Source organism: Denticeps clupeoides, chromosome 3, assembly GCF_900700375.1.
Source record: "Denticeps clupeoides chromosome 3, fDenClu1.1, whole genome shotgun sequence".
NCBI classification, from domain to species: domain Eukaryota; kingdom Metazoa; phylum Chordata; class Actinopteri; order Clupeiformes; family Denticipitidae; genus Denticeps; species Denticeps clupeoides.
Window position 1 is genome coordinate 25,073,003 of NC_041709.1, and position 25,784 is coordinate 25,098,786.

The 25,784-nt window shown below is 41.1% G+C and overlaps 1 protein-coding gene across 5 annotated transcripts in view; it reads left to right on the forward strand.

Moving 5' to 3' along the window:
* Nucleotides 1-2,730: 2,730 nt before the first annotated feature.
* Nucleotides 2,731-25,784, forward strand: part of rptor (regulatory associated protein of MTOR, complex 1) — a 116,054-nt gene continuing 93,000 nt past the window's right edge. For 4 of the 5 annotated variants that reach the window (XM_028972733.1, XM_028972736.1, XM_028972735.1 and 1 more), the window contains exons 1-4: nucleotides 2,731-3,162; nucleotides 4,163-4,337; nucleotides 16,543-16,645; nucleotides 18,298-18,380. In XM_028972733.1, the coding sequence (XP_028828566.1) occupies nucleotides 4,170-4,337; nucleotides 16,543-16,645; nucleotides 18,298-18,380 (354 nt within the window). In that variant the 5' untranslated portion in view covers nucleotides 2,731-3,162; nucleotides 4,163-4,169. Of the gene's footprint in view, nucleotides 3,163-4,149; nucleotides 4,338-16,542; nucleotides 16,646-18,297; nucleotides 18,381-25,784 lie in introns of all 5 variants that reach the window. The other variant, XM_028972734.1, reaches the window with a different exon arrangement.

Sequence of the window (25,784 nt, forward strand, 5' to 3'; positions counted from 1 at the left end):
TAAACCAACTGTCCTCTTCGGACGGAAAGTGGGGGGCAGTGGCGCAGTGGTTGCCTAGGGTGTAAGGAAGTGAACTCGTAATCGAAAGGTTGCTGGTTTGAATCCCGAACCACAGAGGTGCTGCCCACTGCTCCCTCAGGGGATTAAGTGCAGATCATTTTCAATTCATTTTAAACAGACAATAGTAATAATAACATCATGCCCACCACCTCAGACAAATATGAAGATTTTCAGGACCTTAGTAATGGATGTGCTAACTAATTAATTCACTTAAATGAATAAACTGTCAAAAAAATCCAGAAGAATAAACTTTTGCATCAAAAATTATACTACTTCAAAAAGCATGTCTTGAGATTGTATCACCTTAGACAAGAACTTTAGACCAAAAAGTATGTTTTACCTTAAATATTAAAATTAACAGTGTTAATTAGGAAATAAGGGATTTGGGGGTTTCACACTCCCTCACACTCATTTTTTAAAATTGCTTAGTCCTGTTACTCAGGGTCATGGCTGCCAGAGCCCATCCTGGGACATTGCAAGCAGGACACACATTTACACCTACTGTCAGTTTAGAGTTGCCAATCCACCTAGTTACCTTTGGATGGTGGGAGGAAACCAGAGAACCCGGAGGAAACCCACACCAACACGAGGAGAGTATGAAGACTCTACACACACAGGGCGGGATTCAGACTCACAACTATGGAGGACTGAAGCTGCGTTGCTTTATATTTATATTTATTGCATTTTTTTTAATAGAAAGCGTATTTGTTACAGGCAGCTGTAATTCGCATTGAGAGTCATCGTGATTCAGTATGATTACGAGGAAGGGAAGTGTGACCTCAGAAATGAAGAACGAGAAAGTGAGACAATGAAACAAGAAACCTGGAAAGTGGCTGCGACAGCAGGAAAGCCATCAGACCACACTATTTGCCAGACTTTTGTCTTCCATGTTCAAATCCGGCTACTTTACACACCACCCCTTGGATTTTTTAAAAATATGGGTTTCGTAGAAATTTTATGGATGTCAAAACTAGGATATTAATCACTGCAACAATCTTTTAAATATTTCATGCATTAGGAAGTATTCCTGTGTTCTCTGTGTTCCTGTGATCTATGACATGGATGTGAAATTTGTCCAAACCAGAGACAATCTCTACATAAAGAAGGAAGGACACTGGAGGACTATTAGATTAAGATTATCAAGGAATCCTCAGTGGCAACTTGACAGTGAAAAAAAGTGAAGCGATTGTCACTTGTGATACGCAGCAGCACAGCACACAGGACACACAGTGAAATTTGTCCTCTGCATTTAACCCATCACCCATTACAGAGAAAAGTGTGTAAGAGAGCATGATGCTGAACTGAATTGTAGAATTGCAGCAGAAAGTTAAAATATAAAATTTTAGGGGTGCAGCTAGCACCTGGCAATTAAACACAATTATGCCTTTGAAAAGCAGCCGTGTTGTCACAAGTGAGAAACAATGATTGGTGGCCGCTCCTGTGCTTCCTGCAAGGCCGACACGCCCACCACCCTCAAGCATTGAGGCGAATCATATGTGTGAAAACATTTACTTTCTTGTTCATTTATATTCGTTCATTTATAAACGTTCATTTATATTCACTTTTTTAATTGATCAACAATTTCATTTCTCTTCCACAATGTGTTGTGTAATCCTTGTAAACAAGTAAACCGAGTGAGCAGCGGGAAGCCATGACAGGCGCCCGGGGAGCAGTGTGTGGGGACGGCGCCTTGCTCAGTGGCACCTCAGTGGCACCTTGGCGGATCGGGATTCAAACCGGCAACCTTCTGATTACTGGGCCACTTCCTTAACCGCCACCACTGGGGATTTGAAACCACAACCATATAAAATTATTTAAATGCACAATGAACAAAAAAAATACAGACATGGTGTAGAAGAGAACCATCTCTTAACCACAGGGGTGGTAGTAGCCTAGTGGGTAACACACTCGCCTATGAACCAGAAGACCCGGATTCGAATCCCACTTACTACCATTGTGTCCCTGAGCAAGACACTTAACCCTAAATTGCTCCAGGAAGACTGTCCCTGTAACTACTGATTGTAAGTCGCTCTGGATAAGGGCGTCTGATAAATGCTGTAAATGTAAATGTAAATGTAAACCAGGGGTCACCAACCCTGGTCATGGAGGGCACCAGTCCACCACACCTGATTCAACTCAAGGACCGAAGCTGAATCAGGTGGGCTACAGGAAGCTAAACCCAAAAATGAACAGGACATTTAAAAGACATTTAGTGTTTATTGGTTAAGCGTGTGAGTGACATGGAATACAAATGTACAATCGCAACACATTGTCATGGTTTTATTTGTTTATTGTTTACTATTTTGTTTACAATAGTTCTTATTGGAAACTTTCAACTAATAGCTCTCACATTTGAAATTATGCTATTATCTTGACGATTTTCAGAGATATTTGGCAAGAGTCTTATCTTGTTAAATTAAAACATTGTCTTTTTTCTTTTTTATTAGATTAGTGTCAGCAGGTTAGTAAGCTAGCTAGTAAGTAATCTAGTTCAAAGTTGTTTTACACTTGATGTATTACTTCGCTATCTGTCAGTGTACATTTTAGCCAGTGAGGACAGAACGAAAATTTTTCTTTCAATACGCAAACTTCGATCGGTGAAAGTGAAGTAATCCCTGACGTCACTACGTCTAGCCCCGCCCCGCCCCGCGAAACACGGTGCATTCTGGTCCTAAACCAAGATGGCGGCGCCCTTGCACAAGTGCTGAGAAAGAGTCTGTGCGGCGCTGACGGGACGGAATTCTGCGTCTGCTGCAAAGTTCCGGGGCCAGAGGCTTCCTGGGGGCGACGCGGGAGCCCCGACGCCGAACCTGAGAGGCCGCGGCCGACCGCGAGCAAAGCGCCTGGCGTGGCTGAGGCCGAGCGTCCGTGCGAAGATGGGCCTCGTCCCGAGCCCCTGCCCCTAACGAAGAGTGGTCGTGGGGAGAACCGACGCAGATTTCCCTGCACAGCCATCCTCCCGGCCGAGCTCGGACCCGACGGACTGCACCTTCTGCACAAGTTGTGGACGCTGCCCTATAACCTGGTGACCGGAGCGATTTGCGCGACCGCCGCTGTCATCGTCCGCAGACGCAGGAGCACCGAGATCGCAGCGGCGCCGAGGTCCGAACCGCCGGTGTGCACGCCGTTTCATGTCGCGCTTTAGGTCCTGTAGGCTAGTCCCTGCGTGTTGTGGCGACACATGCATGGTGGCCGCACGGGACGCAGCGGCCTGTAGCGGCTCAGAGTGCCCTTGCACCGGAATGCACCTGCATGCTTTTCACTGCTGCTCTGCTCACGTTGTGCGCTGTAGTTTGCAGGTGAGGCGCGTCTGGGTTGGAGAGAGCCAGCAATAAAACGCCCTGTCTGCCGAGCCAGGGTGTGGAATGTTCTGACAATTAAACATGTCAGATTATTAAATATGTCAGTAAATAAGTCAGGTGGTGTGGTCTAGTTAGGTGGCATTGGGGCAGAATGGGACCGGCCCGAGGATGGACCCCTGCTGTGGTGCTGGTCACAAGTAGTCATCCGTCTGCCTTCCGTACAATAGCAATGAACTCAAAAATGTTGGAACCATTTGAAAGCGTCCAAGTAGAATATGTTTTGGGGAAAAAAAGCTTGATTTTGGTTGAAACAACTCTATCTATCTATATATATATATATATATATATATATATATATATATATATATATATATATATATATATATAATCATTGTTATGAAATTTGAAAATAGATGGACAGTAAGTTGGCAAATGTGCTATTTTGTGATTGTGATGGGTGGGTGGAGTATCACGTTTTATTTTACTTTCCTGTGGTAGGTCGATGCCTTTTCACCATTAGTGCGGTGCCGCTAAAACAATCACCGGAATTCTAATTGGTTTGATCGTATGCTTCAACATTTATGCTACAAGTACTATGCAGTGAAAGGAGTCATAACGTGTTAACACTTGAATTTAGAACATATCACTAATCATTGATTATAAAGTCATTTCTAATCTGCCATTGTACATGCCAATGTTAATATATCAAATGGTACAAACTGGTATAATTGACTCTTTTCTTAACATATATTCTGGAATATACTGATGTCGTGATGTGATGCTGAAGGCATTTTCCACAGGGTACCAATGAAAATGGACGCTGAGCTTCTCCACTCCCCTGTGGTGGGCCTGGCAGAGGAGGAGGAGGCGGACATGAGTGACTGGAACCTTCCCCTGGCCTTCATGAAGAAGCGGCACTCGGAAAAGATTGAGGGCTCCAAAGCGCTGGCCCAAAGCTGGAGGATGAAAGACAGGGTAAGACAGACCTCGCTGGTCATCCTCCTGTCTTCACTTGTTGGCAACACTGAGGGTTTAAGTCACATTGAAGACTGATTTCGATCCTTTTTTTTTTTCTTTTTTTTAATGTTTTGCACACATTGATTGCAAATCCCTTAGTTGTACTTAAGATGTTGATCAAACCTTTGGATGCTTGAAAGGGGTTTAACCCTTGTGTTTTCTTCCCATTTACTATGCACCTTTTGTCCTCCCGGTGACATTTTATCTGGTGTGTTTGCTTATAAAGCACAAGAGATTAAATAAAAACCTTTTTTTAATTTCACTCTTTTAGTGAGCTTGTTTGCAGTATTTTAAAATATATTTTTACACAGCCTCCTCCTCTTCCATTTCCCCTGATTCCAGCCAGGGTTTATCGTTCTCCACAGCACGAAGGAGTTGTATGTAGACACATCTAGCATGTTGTAAAACACCACTAGGGACCAACGGGCTGTCATACGTTTACAACTGTACACACTGGTGGCCTCAGCAAAAGTAACAAACAAATTTGTGAAAAAATGGGCTTTTTGTCCTCTGTGGCACTAATTGTAGTATCCCGATGCAGAGAGCTCATGAGAAGCACATTTTACACCTGGATGTTCCAGACGTAGATCATCTGGGCATCACAGTGTGTCCAGATTTTGATGCCATACTTGGTTTATTGCCATATATCGTCTGAATCCACATCGACCTCTGAATGGGACCAGGCGTTCATCCACTGTTGCATTAGTGCCGGGACTACACTTCATTGTGCTGTCTCAGAGTGAAATGTCCCAAGAGCTGTAAATCTATTTCCCAATCAGACGTCAAAGGTGTGAAATGAACAATATTTACGGATGTCCAATGTGTATCTGAGAGTTGGAATACCTGTTGCTTTGAAGTGTGTGTTTGTGCGTGTGTTTTGGGGTGCATGTGAATGTCACTTTTCGAAGTCATTTTGTGTGTCTGTCTGGAAAGAGCAATAGTTTGACCCATGGTGCCACTAAAACTGGCAGGGTGAAATGGTCACCAGGAAGACCACAGGTGCTATAAATTATATAAAAAAAAACAAATAGGACGGAACAACCAGTTTTATTTTCAGGCCAAAATAATGAAAGAAGGGCAAAGTTATGACAAATTAACTTTTAAAAAAGTCACCGAAGACAACACAACGGTTAAATTAAGAAGACTGAACTCAATGGAACGTAGAGTTGTGTTTGTGTTTGAGTATTTTATTCTGATGAGTGGCTGGTGAGTAGCTGACACTACTGATGGTTCCAGACAGGTTTTATCCAATTCCGAGATGATAACATTTAGCATAACTTGACATGCTGGCTTGGAGTTTTTTGGGTGCTTCCATCTTGTTACTAGGTTACTATACTATAGTTACTACAAACAACCTGATTTCATTTTCTGAATGATAATTCCTATCCCACACACAGAGATAGACCCTATTCTCTTCCTGAAACAAAGTTTTGTAAATTGGGATATATGTTGATGTATGCAGATAATTGTCGCTACTGCAGTAATGGTGGCTTCTGGTACTTTGACAGATTTGTCTGTTGATTTGCAACCTTATCGAGGATTGGGGTGGTATCATGGTAGTTCTTACAGTGATGCATTCTGGGCATGTTGGCATCCAGTATCACTAAATCAACTTAAAATGCTTAAAACTGTGTTAGAGGAAGGAATCCAAAAATTGTTTCTATATATCAGAGATTCCGAAATGTTTGCATAGTACGAACTCATTCGTTTTAAAGTTTATCCCACAATTGACAGGATTGTGATCTCTATTATTCAGGGTAAAGAAGAGAAGATATCATGAGATTTTATTGATGCCTGCTGTCTTTGGGTCCTTGTGTAGGTGATTTAGGACTTTTTTTTTTTTTTAGGAGATCGTGGGGTTATAGGTCAAGGTCACCATTTGCATTGTGATTGGCTAGTTTCCTGAAACTGAAATGTTTTCCTTTGCCCTGCGACTGTGAGGCAAGTTGTACAGTGTGCAGTGCGAGTATCTCTTGCACAAAACAAATTTCAATTTCAATGAGATTAAAGTGCACTTAGGAGCCTGGGGTGTTTGAACACTTGATCAGGGTTGTGAAGCATTGTATGAGTGTGTACATGTACATACTGGCTACCAAAACCTGCTTAAAGTAAAATACCCATTTAGAATACTAAAGAACTAAAGAATACTAAAGAACTTTTTTAGAATACTTTTCTTTGGTTGCCACACTGGGGAAAATTCTGTTCCACATGATTAATTTAATTTAGGCTGTCCTAATTCCTTTTCAAACCATAAATATTAAATTCAGCTTGATTTTATTTTTAAGTAACAAATGATTTTAAGTTGATTTAAATGTAATTTGTCATTGAAATAAATTAAATAGTTTTTTCTTCCATGATGAAATCATTTGTTTTTGAACATGTCTATAACAAATGCAGGAAGTTGTACAATAGACTTTTTACAGATACATCAACATATAGAATAACCGTATACCAGACAAAATAATTTCTTGGCAGTTCTACTGAAAGTGAACTTTGTCACACCCATAAGGCCAGTGAAATTCCAGGTATTTGTAAGATGCGAGTCATTACAGAAAATCCTAAATTGTACTGTATATATTTTAAGAAAATAACACTATGCTTGTTGATATTTTATCATGTAGTTCCTCCAGGATTTTGAAAATTTTATTTAAATCATAATGATTTTTTTTTGCACAGGGCACCAAACAGGCTAGGAAAAAAAATGAAATTGAGGTTCAGACATCACATAATCCAATGGGAGCCAAGCTTGGAGACTTAACCTTCTTAAGGTTGCCATCTATGCCCTGTATGGCACTGAGGTTTTCCAGGCTTGGCACTGAGGCCTCACCTCGGACCGGGGCACCGCTGGGCAGGGGCAGAGAACTGCTCAGCCAAGCTGGCAGCTGCCACGCTGTCGGCTCCTCTCCCTTTTTTTTTTTTTTTTAGGAGCAGCTGGTTTAGGGGTGGGGTCTGCTGTCTTTAGGTCTGCAGCGGCTCACTCGCCATTCAAATCTCATGGACTATTTTGGTTTCTTCTGCTAAAATGTCCATGGGGAACATGTTCAGGTGCAGTTCACTCAGTGTCTAAATTTGAAATTTCACAAAATCTGCATTGGGTCAAGTTTAATATGCCTGAGGTGAGCTGAAAAGATAAATGAATACAAAAAAAAGTGACAGCAGCAAAACTCATATACTAAAAAACTGTATTAGGATTTCTTTGTAAATGAAACTGTAATTTAAGGTAGTCAATTCTTTTGTAATTAATGAATTGTAGTTAATTGTGACAATCACAATTAATTATTGAAATTAAAGTTTGCAATAATGTATAATTAAAACTATAACAAATTTGTGGTGGGGTGATTATCTGTTAATAAAAAAAAGAATTACCCTGCATACTATAAATACAATACTATAAATACAAATACAAGTGCAAATTACTTTGGTTTCCCTGAAAATCCTTCCATGTCCATCTTTATGTACAGATTACCTCTGTCTGAGATGAGTGTTGAGTCTTTCTCCAATTTACTAGTGGGAGTATGTACATTGAGGGACAAAGGGATGAGATTTGTGATATTCTTATTTAAGAATATGCCTTGTCCAATCACCATGGCTGCTATAGTGATGGGGAAGTGCTTCCTACAAGAGGTGAAAATGTTTCACTGGACGAAAGGACATCAACCTTAGCTAAGCTATTCATTCATCGCTGTTGTGTGTGTGTGTGTGCGTGTTCATTATGGCCAGGCGGTACTAATGTGTCCATCCCTGCCCTGAGTGTAGATCAATGGTGCCTGTGTTTTAATAGCCTGAATTTATAGCACCACAAACAAATAGAATAATCACTGACCATTGATCCATACCACTGGAGCATTAGTGATGGGTTCACATGCCCTGTGAGCGCTCAGAGTGTTTATTCATTGCTGAAAAAAAAAAAACTCCATCGCGTACAGGTTTGAAGTATTTGCATCAGCCTTGACTTGTACGTAACATAACTGGGGATGCACCAGTTTTTGTGCGGAACAGAAAAAGTCTGAAGAAAAACAAATGCCTCAACAAATTTCACAGTGAACTTGGAATTCACAAGTATTTCAGTAGCAATTAATTAGTAAAAGAGCTGAGCATGTTTGGTAGCAGACAGGATCGTGAGATGATTATAATAGAGATCATGTTCGTAATGATCACTGAATGAGTTTTGTTACATTGAGAGAAAAAGGAGTTAAACAGAGGTGGAGGTAGGGTACAGCATTGCATGCTCGTTGTTGCCAGTTGGAGACTATATGTCTATAAATTTATATTTAAATGTATTAAGGAGTAGTGGCAGAAGTGGGACAAGGTCATTGCTTTTCAAGTCACAAGTAAGTCTCAAGTCTTTGCCCTCAAGTCCCAAGTCAAGTGCCAAGTCAAGACAGGCAAATGTCGAGTCAAGACTGATAAGTCTCAAGTCAAGTCCTAAGTCCTGCAGTTTGAGTTTCGAGTCCTTTCAAGTCTTTTCAACCGCACAATAATAATATATTTTCACCGATCGTGTATGCTTTTAAAATCTATTGTTTTATTAAAACAAGTGCAATTGAAACTGCAGAAATAAATAGTGCTGACATTGCACTATTAACTTCATTTTTAACATTTAACTAATATTTTTTAAGAATATTCTTCATTTTAAACCACTGCTTTACAGAATAAACGCATCTGAAAAAACAAGTGCAACTGTAATTATTCGAACAAAAAGTGGTAACATTGTATTTCCATGACATATTGCATCTCAATTAGTTCCACAGCAGGGAAGTGGAAAATAAGATGCACTTGTGTTTACCAACTGTTTATTCAGTTAAATAGCTGCATCCATGTTACCACGTCACGTTCGATGTGGTAATTTCCCAGTTCGAAGACTCGTTCTCGCCCCCTACAGTGCAATTCGGCTAGGTATACATCCGTGCTAAAATATCAAGGTGAAAGTCATCATAGTGTAGCGGTTCTTCTTCTGCGTTGTGTAAATTCTGCACCTCTCTCTACTCACGCCATGTGTCCAAGAGAACTAAACATTAACATAAAGCATTCACTATTTACAATACTGCATACCTGTACAAAAAGCAAGGTCGCGTCAGAACATCACGTCTTTCTGCTACTCTCTCTACAATATACAGTATTAAAAGAACATAAAAAAAATATTCACAAAATAACACACATGCAAAATATTCCTAATATGTACATAAATTAAAATGAAAGAAATAACTTTTTGCACACAAACCCCACTCACCTCTCACAGCTCACGCCATGTGTCCAAGAGACCTGAAACGGGTCTCAAAAACAAAATAAAAGTCTTTAGAAAATAAGAACATAAAAAACACAAGAAAGAAGAAATCTACTTATAAATCTAACCATTTAACTCCGGCACAATAGCTTGCGTAGTATAGACAGAGCTCCCAACCCAACTTTGTGAATAGATTAACGGCGATATTTTTTTATTGCCGATAAAGAGTCTCATGTTAACGCAGCACGTTTTTATCGCCCGATAAAGAGTCTCACGTTAACGCAGCACGTTTTTATCGCCTGATAAAGAGTCTCACGTTAATGCAGCACGTTTTTATCGCCCGATAAGAGTCTCACACAGCACGTTAACGCAGATAACGGCCCACCCCTAATATGTATGTATTGTATGTCTTTGTTGGTGGCTAAAATACACGTTGCTGCAAAGAAAAGTTAGCAAATTAGCGTTAGCATTCACTCAGAACTTACCGTTCTTTGTGCAACTTCAAATGTCGAACGAAGTTGGAATTTGTTGCATCTCCGTCTGTAATCTTCGACCCGCATGTTTTGCATACTGCTATTCGTTTTTTTTTGACCACCTCGTAGTTTTTATATCCGAACGAAACTATCTTTGGTATCATTTTGTCTAACTGGCGCGTTATTTGAGAGTTCCACTGAATTGGTTGTCCTGTAATTTGATTGAATGGATGCTGTTGGCTCAAAACAACGTGGATCTAATTTGATTGGATGTCTTGCCGACAGCAAATACGCGCACAGACGCACATATACACAGACATTGAAAGATACAGAGCGTTCGGTAATAACATACGTTTAAATATTTGGGTTTTCTGGGAAACAGCAAGTCTTGTCAAGTCAAAGGCTCAAGTCCAAGTGAAGTCACGAGTCAATGATGTTAAAGTCCAAGTCGAGTTGCAAGTCTCTTTACATTTTGTCAAGTCGAGTCTAAAGTCATCAAATTAATGACTCGAGTCTGACTCGAGTCCAAGTCATGTAACTCGAGTCCACACCTCTGACTAGTGGCAGTTAAATACTCACTTGTTCACTAGATCAGCTTTATAATACACTGCTTTGAAGTTCAATGTAAGAAAAAAAAATATTGGAAATGAAAAAGACCCAATACTTAGTTGTAGAGATGTTTTACCGTTACTATGTTACGGTAAGCAGGGAAGGCAGCTACGGTCACAATATCGCCCCATAATAGTAATCAATAATAAATACACTTCCCCATACCACAGAGACTTCTTCAAACTCCAATGATGGGTTTGACTTTTAAAAACACTTCAGTGACATATAATGGCTTACAGTAAGCTTGGCAGCAATGATGAGAGTGATGAGAAGAGGCGTGACATGGGTGTGTTTCGGCTGATTGAAGATGAGGCGGGCTGGTGAAGATGAGTGGTTTTATGGTGACTGCAGAGGCTCCAGGAGAGATGTACAATAGTCGAGTTTAGAGATGACCATTGCCTGGACGAGGATCTGTGTAGCCTTTTGTGAAAGAAAAGGCCTAAAATTCTGAATGTTGTAGAGATTGAACCTGCAGGATCTGGAGATTGCAGCAACATGATGGTTCAGACTCAGGTTGTTGTCAGTCAAAACTCCAAGGCTTTTTGCAGACAGCGTAGGTATTAACAGTAGCGAGCCAATTTGAATTGAGAGGTTTTGCTGAGGGGAGGTGTCGCTCAGACATCCATGCCAATATGTCCGAGAGACAGGCCGAGATTTTTGTCGCAATAGTGGTATCTTCTGGTGGGAAAGACAAATAGAGCTGGGTGTCATCAGCGTAGGAGTGATAAGAGAAGCCATGTAATTGGATGATGTGAGCTAGTGTATATTGAGAATAGAAGGGTGCCAAGGACAGAGCCTTGTGGAACCCCAGTGGTTTTGATGCCTTCAGTGAGAATCTCCCAATCCAAATGATCATGAAAATAAAGAAAACACATTGAATGAAAAGGTGTGTCCAAACATTTGGCCTGTACTGTATATAGGTGCACCAAAATTTATGACAGTTACAGGGACAGTCCCTCTGGAGACAGACAGGGATAAGTGTCTTACACAATGGTAGAAAGTGGGGTTTGAACCTGTGACTTTGTGGTCTTCTGGTTCATAGGCGAGTGTGTTAACTGCTAAGATGCTACCACCCAGCGTTCTTGTACAAGGACCATAAATGAAACACTCGTTCCTCTCTTCTGTCCGCTTGCTTTTTACCCGTTCCTTTGTGTTTCTTCCCGTTTTCTTCTCCTTCGTTCAATTACTCTTGGTAGATAAGTGTTTTGGCTTTGGTCATGGCTTTTGGCTGATTACTTCCCTCTGAGTCCCAACCCCGTTACGCTGTTGCCGGCAGGATTTATGGGATTATCGGAAATCCATGAAGCCGGGAGACCTTTATTAAAATGTAATTTTGTTTAGCACCTGCTTTCAGATTAATGTTTACAATCAGATTACGAGGCTGAGCCACCCACTTGATGAAAAGGCTGTTGGTTGCTTTGGGTGGAGACTTGACTGCTCTTCCTTGTTGGATGCTTTTTTTGTGTGTGTACATAGTAATTTCTTTTGCTCTCATGGGAAAACTGTTTAGATTCTGCATGTCACATGTTTGAAGCTTAGTAGGGCTACATCTATCGAATATTTTTGGAATCGAGTCTTCTGTCGATTTTTTTTTTTTTTCAGCGATTAATCGAGTAATCTGGTAAATCATTCTTTTGCATTTTTAAACAACTCTATCAATAGTGTGTTATGCAACATAAAAATCCTCTTAAAATGAGCAAGCAATTGGCAATTATTCCTCACAACAACAAAAAAAAAAAAACTGAACACTTTTATTAGATCAAAACTTAAAACCTTTGAGTTAAGCCCAATTAATCAATCGTTCTGTGAAACATTCATGATGTACATGAAAAAAACTATGAAATTCACAAACATAGTTAGCCTATTTGTCCTTAGTTTTATTTTAATAAAAAAAAGGGTGTACCCCCTGCTATAGCCCATCTGAGAATAACGAAAAAATAAAAGTACAAAGGTACAAAATAGTAAAAAGAAAATATAAATAAACAATTCAAGTATTACTAATAATCCAATTTAAACAATACAGTTCAGTTTCCAGTTGCATCCAGATGAGGTAGGTAGGAGAATGTTTGTCTTTGTGCAATGTTATGTGCAAAATCGAGAGAGAGAGAGAATTTGTCTTAGTGCATAAGGTGTGGAAGAAAAAAAACATTGATGTGCAACAAATGCTATAAACTCGCCCAAAAGTAAATCTATGTGCTAATGAATGTAGATTAGTCCACCTGTCGCATTTATTATTACTACCTTATGTATGTGGAAGGCGTGTTTTGAGATGTAACCTATCTGTGTGTGCGTGTGCGCGCTCTCTTACTACTTATCATGCCTCGTCACTATCGACTCATAACACAAATAATTACAAATAATGTAGGTTCTAAGAAGCGCTAATGTTAGTTAGCAATCATAAAAATACGATACCTTGTAGAAGCTCCGAGTCCGCTTGGAGAAGTGTGGTTTACGTGAGGATGATTTTGGTTCAGGTGCTGTAGTATTTGGCGAAGTACTTTTATGGTAAGCCAGTTCTGTTTTACAGTGTATACACTGCACTACGTTGTCCACCTTACTCAGCGTAAAATGGTCCCACACTTTAGACATTTTATGCCTTTTACGCACACCAGTATCTTAATTTTCCGCCATTGCCATAGAGATCAAAATAAATCACGCCTCTTGCGCTTCCTTAAAAATGCACTTCAGTTAACAGTCCATGTAAAACAATGATTCCGGTGCTGCACAGCTCCGGATTGCGTAGCTCCGCGGGAGCGATACAATAATAGATTGACTTTGTGAAGAATTAAACGAAGCCGAGAGGCAAAGAAGTTTCCTCGAACATTTTTTGTAATCGAATCATTCGAGTTATTCGAATAATCGTTTCAGCCCTATGGCTTCGTTGCCCAGATGAGCAATAATCAAACACCTCTGGCCCTTTATTACAGTTCAGGGGGCAACAGTGTGGTTGTAGACATAGACACTTGAAGATGTCTATTTGGTGCAGGACAAGCTGCTATTTAGTGATATTTTGTGGGCCTTGAGGACTAAGAAATGGTCATCTCTTGATGTGCAGTCATAGTTGGCCAGGTCATACTCATAGCTCAGATAAGCTTTCACATGAAACTGGCTTTGCAAAATGTGCTGGTGAAGTTCCATGCAGCTAAACTGCCAGCTGCCCCATTGATTTCTGCTGAAAATGCCCAGCTGATCATACTGATACCACTCAAAAGTATATCTGTAGATCTGCTAGGTTCAAAATATTCAGCCACATAGGTCAGAAGAAATGAACCTAAATGAGTACAGAATGGAATTTTTTTTAGGTGAAATGAACCCGTCTTTCCTAGAATGCACTCACCTCTCTGCGTTTGGTCTGCATAATACCCATGCTGATGGAAACCCAGAAGCGCCTGAAAGTTCATGCGTTGCTTTTTCTCTCTGTTTTGTCCGTCCTGAAATGGAAATGAATTTGGAAAGGAGCATTGCAACAGCTGCACCAGCCAGAAATGATGACCATGGCCATTTTGAATTTCTGAAGCGGAAAAATATGGCAGGAAGTAGGTTTGACAGCTGAGCCCACAAAACCAATACTCAATAGAGTTCGCATCTGTCATCCTTCACACAAACTTAAATGTTATGTCCGCTTTTTAAATGAATGACTCATGCAGATTGTCATTCTGGTTTGTTGATCATTTCTGGTTTATAATGTCGGTGGACTAATTGCAATGTTCTTTTGATTACACACAATCAGTCTGACCATTTAATTCATTCACGCCAACTGTTTTCATAAGAATTGATGACTGACGTGTGTCCATCTGGCCCTTTAAGGAATTTTTGGGGGGTTGGATGCTTTACCTATTGGGCGATTCTCTGGAAACTGAAACCAAAATGTTAAAAATATTTCCGTAGTATTGGCACTTTTACTTGCCCTAATATTTAAGATGGGTACATCGCACTTAGTCTGTCAGTTCTAATGTAAAGCCATAAATGATACCAAATCAATTCATCTCACCAATATTAACCCAGCTAAATAAATAAAGCTTTGCTCAGTGGCACCTTGGTGGATGGGGATTTGAACCGGCAATCACTCTTCCATGGTGTCAGGAGCAATTTCAGCTTTTCGGGCTTTACCCATCCACGTAACAATCCTGTTACCTGTGAGTAATGTTTTGAAATTGAACAGAAACTAGCATTAAGCACCTTTGCTGCTTATTTTAATGCCAAATATCAACTTTGGGGAAGATGTTAAAGAAAATTCCAGCTGGAAAACAGACCGGGCTGTACTATTCAGACCATTCCAGTTGGCTGAAATTGCATTGCGATCTTCTGTTCATTAGGCAGGTGACATGAGTGACGTCAACACTGCTGGCATCTTGCCACCCACTGTAGGTCACAAGAAAATTAAGCTAGCTGAACGTCGTCTGCAACACTGTACGCACTGTATATTCTGGCGGTTTACCCTCAGGACAAATTCAAGGGCTTCCTGGCAACCTGGTAGCTTGTGGGACACCCTCGCCTCAGCTCATTGAGGCCCATGTACTTACGCACAAATCACAGTCCCCGAGAACAATTTTTATGGGTTTTGCAGTCTTTCTTTTTCTTTTGAAGCCTCTATCGCTGAAGCCTTCCTCATCTAACTAGCTTCCTTAGAGAACAGAAAACCAAATCTCACAGCAAAAAGCACCACTGCGCTTTTCTTGCTTCCTTTATTTGTCTGATCCCAGTCACTTTAGAGTGACACAGTTTGCCTCTACAAGAACCGGTTCCTATTTCATGTACCACCCCAATTCCAATGAGGTTTGGACGTTGTGTAAAACGTAAAGTAAAACTGAATACAATGATTTGCAACCCCCTTTTAACCTATATTCAATAGAATAACCTACTATTGTTCAAACTGATAAACTTTATTTAGTATATGTTGAGTCTATGTTGAAAATCATTGTATTCTATTTTTATTTACAACGTCCCAACTTCATTGGAATTGGGGTGATACATTACATATACGGCATTTAGCAGATGCTCTTATCGGCTGATTTCTTGTTCCGTCCGAACCTGGTGAGCATCTGGGTGGAGTGCAGAGAAATACAATACAGCGTTGGGGGAATCATTAAAACTCTGTCCAGGGACCTCAGCCTCCATCTTCTGACCGCTGTGTTCTGACCTGGATGCCAGAGCAGTATTGAATGGCATCCTTTTTGTAACCTGCCGTCCTCTGCTGGTGATGTCTGACTTTTGATTACGTTTTTATTACCGCTTTTTTTTTACAGAGGCCGTTGTCACAAAGAGTTTTAGCTCACATTTCAACATTTCACTTTGGCATTGAATTCAGCACGAGGAAGTGAAGGAAGTCTCCTTAAGGGGTTTCCTTAAACATAACAAAGTAATACTCTAGCCATGTAGCCATGTCTCGGTAGCCAGTGTAATGACATTTTTCTCACAAAAATGGTGGAACTTCATTCTGAGCTGGCATTAATTGAAGCAATGTCATGACTAGAAGAGGTTTTTACATTAGGTGGCCAGCGTTTTATCTGTCAAAAGTCCCCTCTGGTGATGGTAGAACATTTTTTCATACACGGGGACCTCTGTTGTCCTAAATAAATTGCTAAAGAGCACTTAATTAACCCTTATGTAAATGCCGCAGAGCCTGCAGTACGCAACGTTAGTCTGGTTGTTCCGAACTCTGGTGAATTGAATTAGTCCACGCTGTCGCCAGGCAGCCTACTTCCACCCAAAATAACACGAGCTGTAATGAGCCCATGCATTTTCAATATACATCGTCCCAGTGGGGCTGTAGCCTCTGAGACACAAAGCTGCAGCTGCACTAGATTATTATTCATTTCTGTCTTCCCTTTTTTTTTTTTTTTTTTTTACCTTTCAGATGAAGACAGTCAGCGTTGCCCTAGTTCTTTGTCTCAATGTGGGCGTGGACCCACCTGACGTGGTGAAGACCTCGCCATGTGCCAGACTGGAGTGTTGGATTGGTAAGTGTGTGATACCATAATGTTAGTGGCTTGTGGCACATATCTGTCTATTTATGGTGACTTGTTTCCACCATTTTGAGTGAAGGTGTAGTTAGGGATGATATTTCTAGTTATAGTTCAGGTGTATGGGCTGGGCTCGGGCTCTCTAAATCACTTCTTTCTTATTTACAAGCATGAACTATCCAGGCAAATTGGCATTAGAACTCTTTTTGTCTAGCAAAGACTTTACTTTTTTTTTTTATTAAATAAGTTGCCTGATTGAACTGGTGAGAATTTGAGAAAGTAATTTACTTCAATTGACATGTTGCAAGTTAATTCATTGCAAAATATTTCCAATTTTTAAGGGCATGACCAATTATTTGTCTTAAATGTCACATTAAAGGTCCCCTATTAAGAAAATGTCACTTTGTGAGATAATTTAACAGTAATATTCGACTGTCTGTGTGTAAAGAGTGCTTTAGTCATTCTGCTTCGCCAACGGTTGGAATGAAATTTGTCCCTTTATGGCGTCATAAGGTGAAAGGTTATCTCCCGTTTCTCATGTTTTGTCCAGCCAGAGAATTTCTCACCCCTCCCCTAAAAAAGTAACTCCACCGACAGTCATGGCTTGAAAATGTGCGAAGCATTGCAGTTGCTCGCAGATTGGATGTAAAATGAGCACAAATGCGAGACTCTGAAGAACAAGTGGGTTAATTGTATTTTTTCTGGAAAAAGCGCAGACACAACTTCCTGTCTGTGCAAAACATTGCAAAAAATGTTGATATCATCACCCCAAATGGCCCCGCAACTTCTATAGGCTGCTCTCCTCCTCATCCCGCCTCTTTCCTCCACATTAGCTTTTAAAGCTACAGACACTGAAATGGCACTACCTGGGGAAATTTCATTGTGGGACTGGCTAAAAGTGGCTTTTATTCTCCACCATAGCTGAATTTTGGAAAGAGACCACTAAGACTCATATAAAAGCAAAAAAATAAAAAAATTAATTTAATGTCAGGGGACCTTTAATGTCATATTTATGTCACTATTGATGTTGAGGTGTACGGATTCAAAACATCTGGTTTGGTGTGGGACACCACAGGAAACGGAGTCTCAAGGTTGGAAGCTTTACTTTTTAATAATGCAGGATGAGATAACACTGTTCCTTTTTAAAATGACAAGGACAGGAACTAAAGAACAGACAAGGACGTTTTGGGAGAGAACTGCACTTGGTAAATAAATAAAGCGGGTACTAGAGCGGCTACAAGCACAGTGCGATGTTTATAGTGTTTCAGCAGGACCCTCATCGCGTTCCACATCGACCGTCCTGTCATAGCGAATTTTTTCCGTCTCCTACACATAAGATGTGACTATCAGAAAACGCAATCATCATTTGTCTCTCAGCAAAAGGGTATCAATTTACCCCTCTGCCGTCTCTGGCATCGCTCTCCATCCTCAACCCCACAATTAGTTTTCCCAGAATCCATATTGAATTGATCCCCACCCTTTGTTGTTTTCTTTGTCAATAGTTCGGTTCTCAGCCTCATTTTTCTGTTCTGCCTTGAAGACAAACACAAAGTGTGTTTTGCTGCTGCGGTTCAATTTAGCGTCGCCTTAGCTGACTCGCGGTGGTACGTCGCCATGTTATGACCTGTGCTTCTTGTGTTGGTTTGCAGACCCTCTCTCCATGAGCCCCCAGAAGGCCCTGGAGACCATCGGGGCCAACCTGCAGAAGCAGTATGAAAACTGGCAGCCACGGGTGAGTGAATGACAGCTACACAAACGTCTAATTCGGTCTGTAATTTTTATATATGTATTTTTTTTTTTTTATATGTAATCCATGTACCCGTTTTCAGTGAAATTAGCATTTTACAAAAATGAAGCCTTCTTCGTTATATTTGAAATGCTATAATACATGTAATACAGGTGCAAGAATACAAAATGGACACTCTAGAGGGATTTTCATTTATGCTTGCTGCTGAGTACCGCTGTAGATTTGACAGGATGCAGTCTTGAGAAGCTGTTCATTCTTGCACAATGTTTTTACTTTGGTGTATCTAATTGCTGTCCACCATGCAATGCCCCCCTGTTTCTACCATACGCTGGCTCTGTAGAGCGTGTGCAAGTTAATGTATCTACTGGCATCTGATGCCCTCTGTTGGTTCTAGAACATGCATAGAAAGCAAGAGACGATTGTCGGGTAATTTGTAGGTTGCAATACACAACCTCATGACTTAATGTCACATATTGTACCTTCAACGTATTTCTTCAGGCCATAGGTTTTTGAGTGGGAGTGTGGAGACAGTGCAGTAGAAATGGAAAGTGAAGTGATTGTCATGGTGACTCAACGAAATGTATCCTCTGCATTTAACCATCCCCTTAGTGAGCAGTGGGCAGCCATGAAAGGCGACAGTACCTTGCTTAAGAAGACCTCAGTGGCACCTTCAATTACAGGTCCGCTTCCTTGCCCACTAGGATTTGAGCAAGAAAGTAGGTTGCTCAGTAGCAGGTTGACTTTAAGTCTATGTAATTCCCTCCAAAAACAAAGGAAAGGCAGCAATTTGACTCATAAAATTGGCCCATTTGACTCAGGTTTGCCTGTGGAAATGTGTCCCTGACGCGTTCTGATTTACTGCCTGCTCAGCCGAGCAGGGTGAGCCTTAATGTTGCTCCTTGCTCCCAGATATGCTTTCGCAGCTCTGCAGGTGGCCTCGCAAGATGCAAGACAAGCTGCTCGCGGTCCCCTAAATGCTCTCTCCACAGACGTCTGCCGATGATCATCCACATCCTTATGGGATTGTAATGTGTGTGTGTGTGTGTGTGTGTGTGTGAGAGAGAATTTGAGCACATGCTGTACACCAAACATGTAGCTGTATGCATTGCTAATTCAGAGACTCTAATGTATGCCCGCGTGTTTACATAGCGGGCTTTTAAGCAGCATGGGGGAGGAAGAATTCAACAAAAGGACCCCCAGCCAGGCGCTGTGTGCCATCTCGCTCAGGAGCGCTGCATCAACACAATAATATATTCCCTTCATGTGTAAATAGATATGTCTGGATGCCGCAGACGTGACTGCGCTCTCGCGATCCCCCCGTTCCCTATGGGCGTGTGACAGTAACTCCAGATGGCCGGCGTCTGCAGGGAGAGAGAGAGAGAGAGAGAGAGAGAGAGAGAGAGACGCTTGGCCGGCCTCGCCCGAGGACAGGTCGCCGTATTTCCTCTTTATATCTGTGGCCACCAAGCTCAGGCTTGATTACCCTGTGCCATTTATTTGCATTTTATTTTTGCCCCAAGAGTAGTCCTCCTTCAGCATGTTTGTGTGACTGTACTGTAATATCCAGAGTCTTGTTCCCCACACTTGTCTCTAATAGTTTAAAATCTTATTATTAATAGTTTTCAACAGACCACTTGGGAATAAATGGTTAACATGATCCTATGTCCTTCAGAATAGAGTATCTGTTTTACATTATATTATATTTTTGGGGAATATTGTTATTATATTAATGAGAGTGTATAGGTTAAATATTAATCGATTGATTACCGAGTCAACTCAATCACCCAAATCATGTGGAAAGAATGAGTGAAAAAGCCGGTTTGACCCAGCATGACTCAGATGGCTTGTGCTGATGTTTAACTGCTCTGTGGTGTGGTTAACAGCGCCCTGCCGCTCCAAGTGTATGGTGCTCTGATGTAGTCTGGGTGTACCGGGAGTCCATAAAGTGCACCGGCAGTGCTTCAGCGCCTTAATTATTGATATTCCGCAGAGTTCGCCACAGGCCCAACAATCAATCTGAAGAAGAGGCCCAGTTCAGATGCTTTACTGCACTGTTTTTTAATGATAGACTAAACATTACACTACCGTATTATTGTCAGATATTAGAGACGGGTAGAATGCAAGATGGACTTAAAATTCATTAAGATTGTGTTGTCTTCATGCTTTTTTTTTTGCAGATGGATTGATAATGTTTTTGAGTTTTATGGGTCAAGGTTCTAACAGCGATGGCTTTATATATTGCAGCAAATTGCAGTCATACTGGTGCCCTAGTCCTAGCTGACAGAGGGTAGAGAATTTTATCAGAATTTTTGATATGCAGATTCAGCATAAACAAACAGGTCTTGTAGGATTTAATCAAAGAGCAGCAGAATGTTCTCCATAGTTGACCACTTTTATACAATGATGCTCTATACGTGATAACCAAAAATGTTGGTGTCCTCTGGTTTCAGTGTCCTCGGGTTAAGGGCCTCGTTACTCTTTCATCATCAGATTTACTCATTAGGATCTTTTCTGAGATCAGTGTCAAGTACAGCCTTTTCTGTCATGATCTGGCATTAGTAAGCTGCTGTTCTCCATGGCTTTTGTGCTGTGGGAGGCTTAGCCGGCCCTCCTAATGTGCTCTTCAATATTTAATCCCTCTCCGTCTTTCATCCCGCCCACTGCACACAAACAGCGAACCCTTAATTGCCCTTTTCAGGCATTTACAAGAAAATGCAATAGCGTGATGCTGAGCTTGTCTGAAACTAGGTACTACATTTTCTCAATATTTTGAATAAAGCAAAGCATTATTTTCAATGTGTTTTAGTTATCAATGATTAATAGCAAACTAATTTAATTTTTAATTACAGGCCAGCAGAGATGAACTTTTAGTAGTCACTATAGTTGACTACCAAAGAACACCACACAAGTAATTAGTGAGGATTATTATTAATTTGAGATTTGTACAAGAGCAAAAATGTAATTTTCATTTGATCTGTGACTTCTGAGCAAGGCCAACCTGAGCATGATCTTGAGTTATTTCTGAGCTTCATTATTAATTGTCCATTTTCAATGTTTACAGGATTACACAAGTGTCCACCAGAGCAAATGCAATACAATTACTCAACCTTGTCGACAAAAAATAAAAAATAGCCAAATGAATTGGCATTGCTTTAATCAATCAACTCCTGAGCATTATTATTGATTGGCCACTTTATATGACTGCAGGAAAGTACAACAGTATTCCCCGAGCTCATGTAAATGTTGGTGCGACTTGAATATTGCCCTTCAGTTGTTCTGGTTGTCTTGTGCAACCTTATCTGTGCTCTGGACTCAGCTGTATCTGTAAAATGAACCGCAATGACCTCCTTTTCAGCGACTTAGTATTCATATCTTAACTTAATCTGCCAATTCCCCCCCCCTCACATAACCTTTTATGTTGGGGGTTGGGGAGATTAAACGATTAGGCTACTTCCCTGTGAGAACGGGAACGTGGTTCTGTCTCTTTCCCCACCTTATTCTCAGTCCCTTCCTCTTTTGTGTTCCTGCACCCCATCCCTCCTGCTCTCTTTCAAGCATATAAATCAGGCGCTTGTGGGGCGCAGTAGCAGAATGACATTACCTTTTTAACAGCCCCATGGCTTCTCCTTCTCCTCCTTTTCCCGCCCCGATCCGGAGCCTCGCCCGCAGTGCTGTCGAACTTGTTTCTGAATTATTTATCAGCTCGCTCCTGCCGAAATATTTCTCCTGATTAAATTTAAGGTTTTGCTCTGTGACTCTGCTCATGGTGGTGTTAGGGTGGGGGTTTACGCTGAACGCCTTAAAGATGAAAGTGCATATCTGCATTAATGTGGAGAGATGGTGAATTGAGGTGGCCGTGGGGTCCGACGGCAGCTCTGGTCAAATGAAGAAGTGGCGGAACACCACTCCTCCTTCTCCTCCTCCGTCAGATGTGTCCAGTCAAACCTACAATAAGCCCAAATCACCCAGTCTTTGCTGATGATGCTGTGCCCTGTGAATGCACTAGCCCATTAGTGTCTGTTACTGTCCGCCGTGGCCGGGGGAAGATGCCTGGCTGTCCTTCCCACCTCTTTACTGTGAGCTCGGAACAGACTTCACTTATGAGAGAGTCCAAAGGTCAGCGTAATAGATTATTGATTGAACGAGGGCTGAGCTCTGTTTTCACTCTTCCCACAATGGTCTCCATACTTAAGTGTCCATGCAGCTACCTACAGTGGACAACGTTCTGCTGGTCAGAACTCCTCTGGGAGGATTAAACCAAGGGCAATCAAGGACATTAGGGTGGTAGTGTCTTATTACAACTCGTGTGTTGTATCAGTATCAGATCCAGGTGGGTCATTGGTCAAGGACACACCCTGAACAAGACGGTCCTTATAAAATGGTTCTTGGGGGCATCATCCAAATCAGCACTTGGGTGGAAATCTGCAGGTTGCGCAATTGGTTAGTTATAATAACGATTGGCAGTCCAAAAACGATCAGCTCAGCTTCCCTGCTGAAAACAATTTTAAAGATTTTAGAACTTTATGTTTAAACTCACAGATCTTTTTGGTCCTGGCTGATACACTTCATAACATTCATCCAAGTAATGATTAGAAAGTGTCATGAAGAGCAATCCTGAATGTGAGGTAGGTTTTTTAGATCTTACTAATTCAAATTCTTGTGGGAAGTGAAATGATTGCCATTGTGATACACAGCGTAGCACACGGGGCACACAACGAAGTGTGTCCTCTGCTTTTAACCATTACCCTTGGTGAGCAGTGGGCAGCCATGACAGGCGCCTGGGGAGCAGTTTGTGGGGACGGTGCTTTGCTCAGTGGCACCTCAGTGGCACCTTGGTGGTTCAGGACTCGAACCGGCAACCTCCTGATTACGGAGCCACTTCCTTAACCGCTATCTTAAGCTCATTCTGATTTATAAATCCTGTGACATTGATATCATTCATACACCCAGTTTTCAGAGCCCTCACTGCCCCCTCTGCTCATATTTATGATGATTGGTTGATTTTGTCTAGCTGTTGGTTTGTTGTTTTGACCCATGCAGAAAGCTGTGCAGATGTCTGTGAATGAAAACAAGCGCGAGGTCACCGCCACTGTTATAGTTATGACTGCACTCTGTGACATTTGCCAGTGTGAGTGAGTGCGAATGGCGTTATCTGTATGTGACGTTGGCAGCTGGTTTATACACTCTCACCACACTTTCGCTATTTTGAGATGCTGTCTATGGTGTATAGTACGAGAAAGCGCAATGTTGGGGTAATTCAGAGTGGAGTGCATGTGACTCAAGCAGCACAGATAAAAATCACTTCCTGTTGAGGTTGTAATGAGCAGCTGGCATGCACACTGAAATCTGTGTTTTTATATGGTATGGGTTTGAAAGTGAAATTGTTTTGTCATCTCTTGAAATCATTCAGAAGGAATCTAAAACAACTGGAATTAAACACACACACACACACACACACACACACCTGTCCTTATGGGGACTTTGTGTAAAATCTCTGCCTGCATTACACTGGTGTTACACAACGTTTATCTAAGTTTAACACACATTGAAGTTTTCAAGGTCATATGATGATATAATGATACTTATAGCTGATCCTGCCATTTGAGCCAGTTTTGGACCCACATCCGATTTCAAGGTCAGATCAAGTGTGTATAGCTTGTATTCAGGATGGGAAATGCATGAGCAGCTCATCCTGGCAAGCACATTGTGTTTGAATTTTGAATTATTCAGATGTATGTCAGCTCTTGTATGATCATGACTAGTCGGCACACAGCCAGAATGTTTCACGCAAATCACTAAACTTTTAAAGTAATTGCTTAAGACGAGATGTCTACTACTAGGAATGTCACCATTTTAATGGATTGTGATTGAGATCTTATTTCATGTAGTTTTTGTATTTTTATTATTGTCACTACTTCTATTTTCCTGAGAGAATCATGGGTAATAAAAGATGGCAGATTTTGATTTTAAGGCAAATGAGAAAGGAGCACATAATAGCTTTAGGAAGCAATCAGTCGAATTTGTGGATAAAAGGTGCTCTTTGCAATCTTTGACATTTTTAGTTGCTCTGGAATTGTGGAATTCACAATGTGCTCAAGGAACTTAGTGGGTCCAAATCCAGATCATGGATTAAGTAATGTGTTACTCACCACACTTTCTGTCCAGTTGTTGATTCATTGTACATAAGTGGCAGATCAACAAAAGACTCATTGGATTTTGGGGTGCAGCATGGCAGTGGTTTGCTTCCTACCTTGATGAGCGCTCTTACCAAGTGAATGGAAAGGATCCACGTCTGCTTCACGCAGACTATCCACTGGTGACCCTCAGGGCTCAGTACTCAGTCCTCTGGCAACTGCCATAAACGTAAATGTAAGACAAGGACATTTCTCTCAATTGATAAGCCACATCAGATTTTCTGCAGAGGTGGGTACTTTGTGTTTCATTGCAATTATATCTGTAAGTCCTTTAAAAAAGGGAAAGTTGCCTTCAGATCATGTATCATCCTGCTAAGAGGCAATGTTATCTTAAAATGAAAACACATCCACAAATCAATGAATCCATTATTAAATTATAATTATAAATATGAAACTATATTAACTTTGTTTGAATTGTGCTACTTTGTAGGGCAATTATAACAGCCAAAGAATGACTTAAGTTCATACAAACATCTAGTATAAAAATAACTTCCAAGGCATTGTAAGGTCAGATATAAATTGTCACATTCCGGAGGATGTGACTGCACTGTTAAATGAAGCTGCCTAGCTTCAAACCGATTCTTCAAAGAATAGACAAAAAGGACTCTTTTGTGGGCCACATTTGAATGGCCTTCGGAATAGGACAGCCTCAATGGTCCTCATTCTGTATTAAAATACAGCTGGATAAGTATTCAATCTGTGACCTTGGTCTATCTGGGGTTTTAAATCCTGGAGTGCTCCTGCAACAGGTTTAATGCCGGCCAAATAGTTGCCCATCCTTGCATCTCAACTCTATAATATAATTGAGGTAGATGTGGCAACCTGTTTTGTCAGAATGTGTTGTAGAACTCCCTTCTAGCAGGTCGACCTCCGAGTGCCATCCAACCTCTACCACTAATACAGAACGCAGCAGCAGGACTGCAGGAAAAAATTCTCTCACACCACCCCAATGCTACGCTCCCTACACTGGCTCCCAGAAGCTGTCGTCATCAGATTCAAAAAGCCAGGAGGTGTGAAAATTCACTGGTTTACGATTCCTTCACAAACCTTCATGATTCAATTTGATCATGATTTTCACTGCCTCGATTATTGATGCTCCACGATGCATCTCATCAATTTTTCTACATTACTTCACATATGTCAGTGAGAGTTAAGGCCTCATTCACACAGACTTCACAACCAGGCGTTTTTCTGG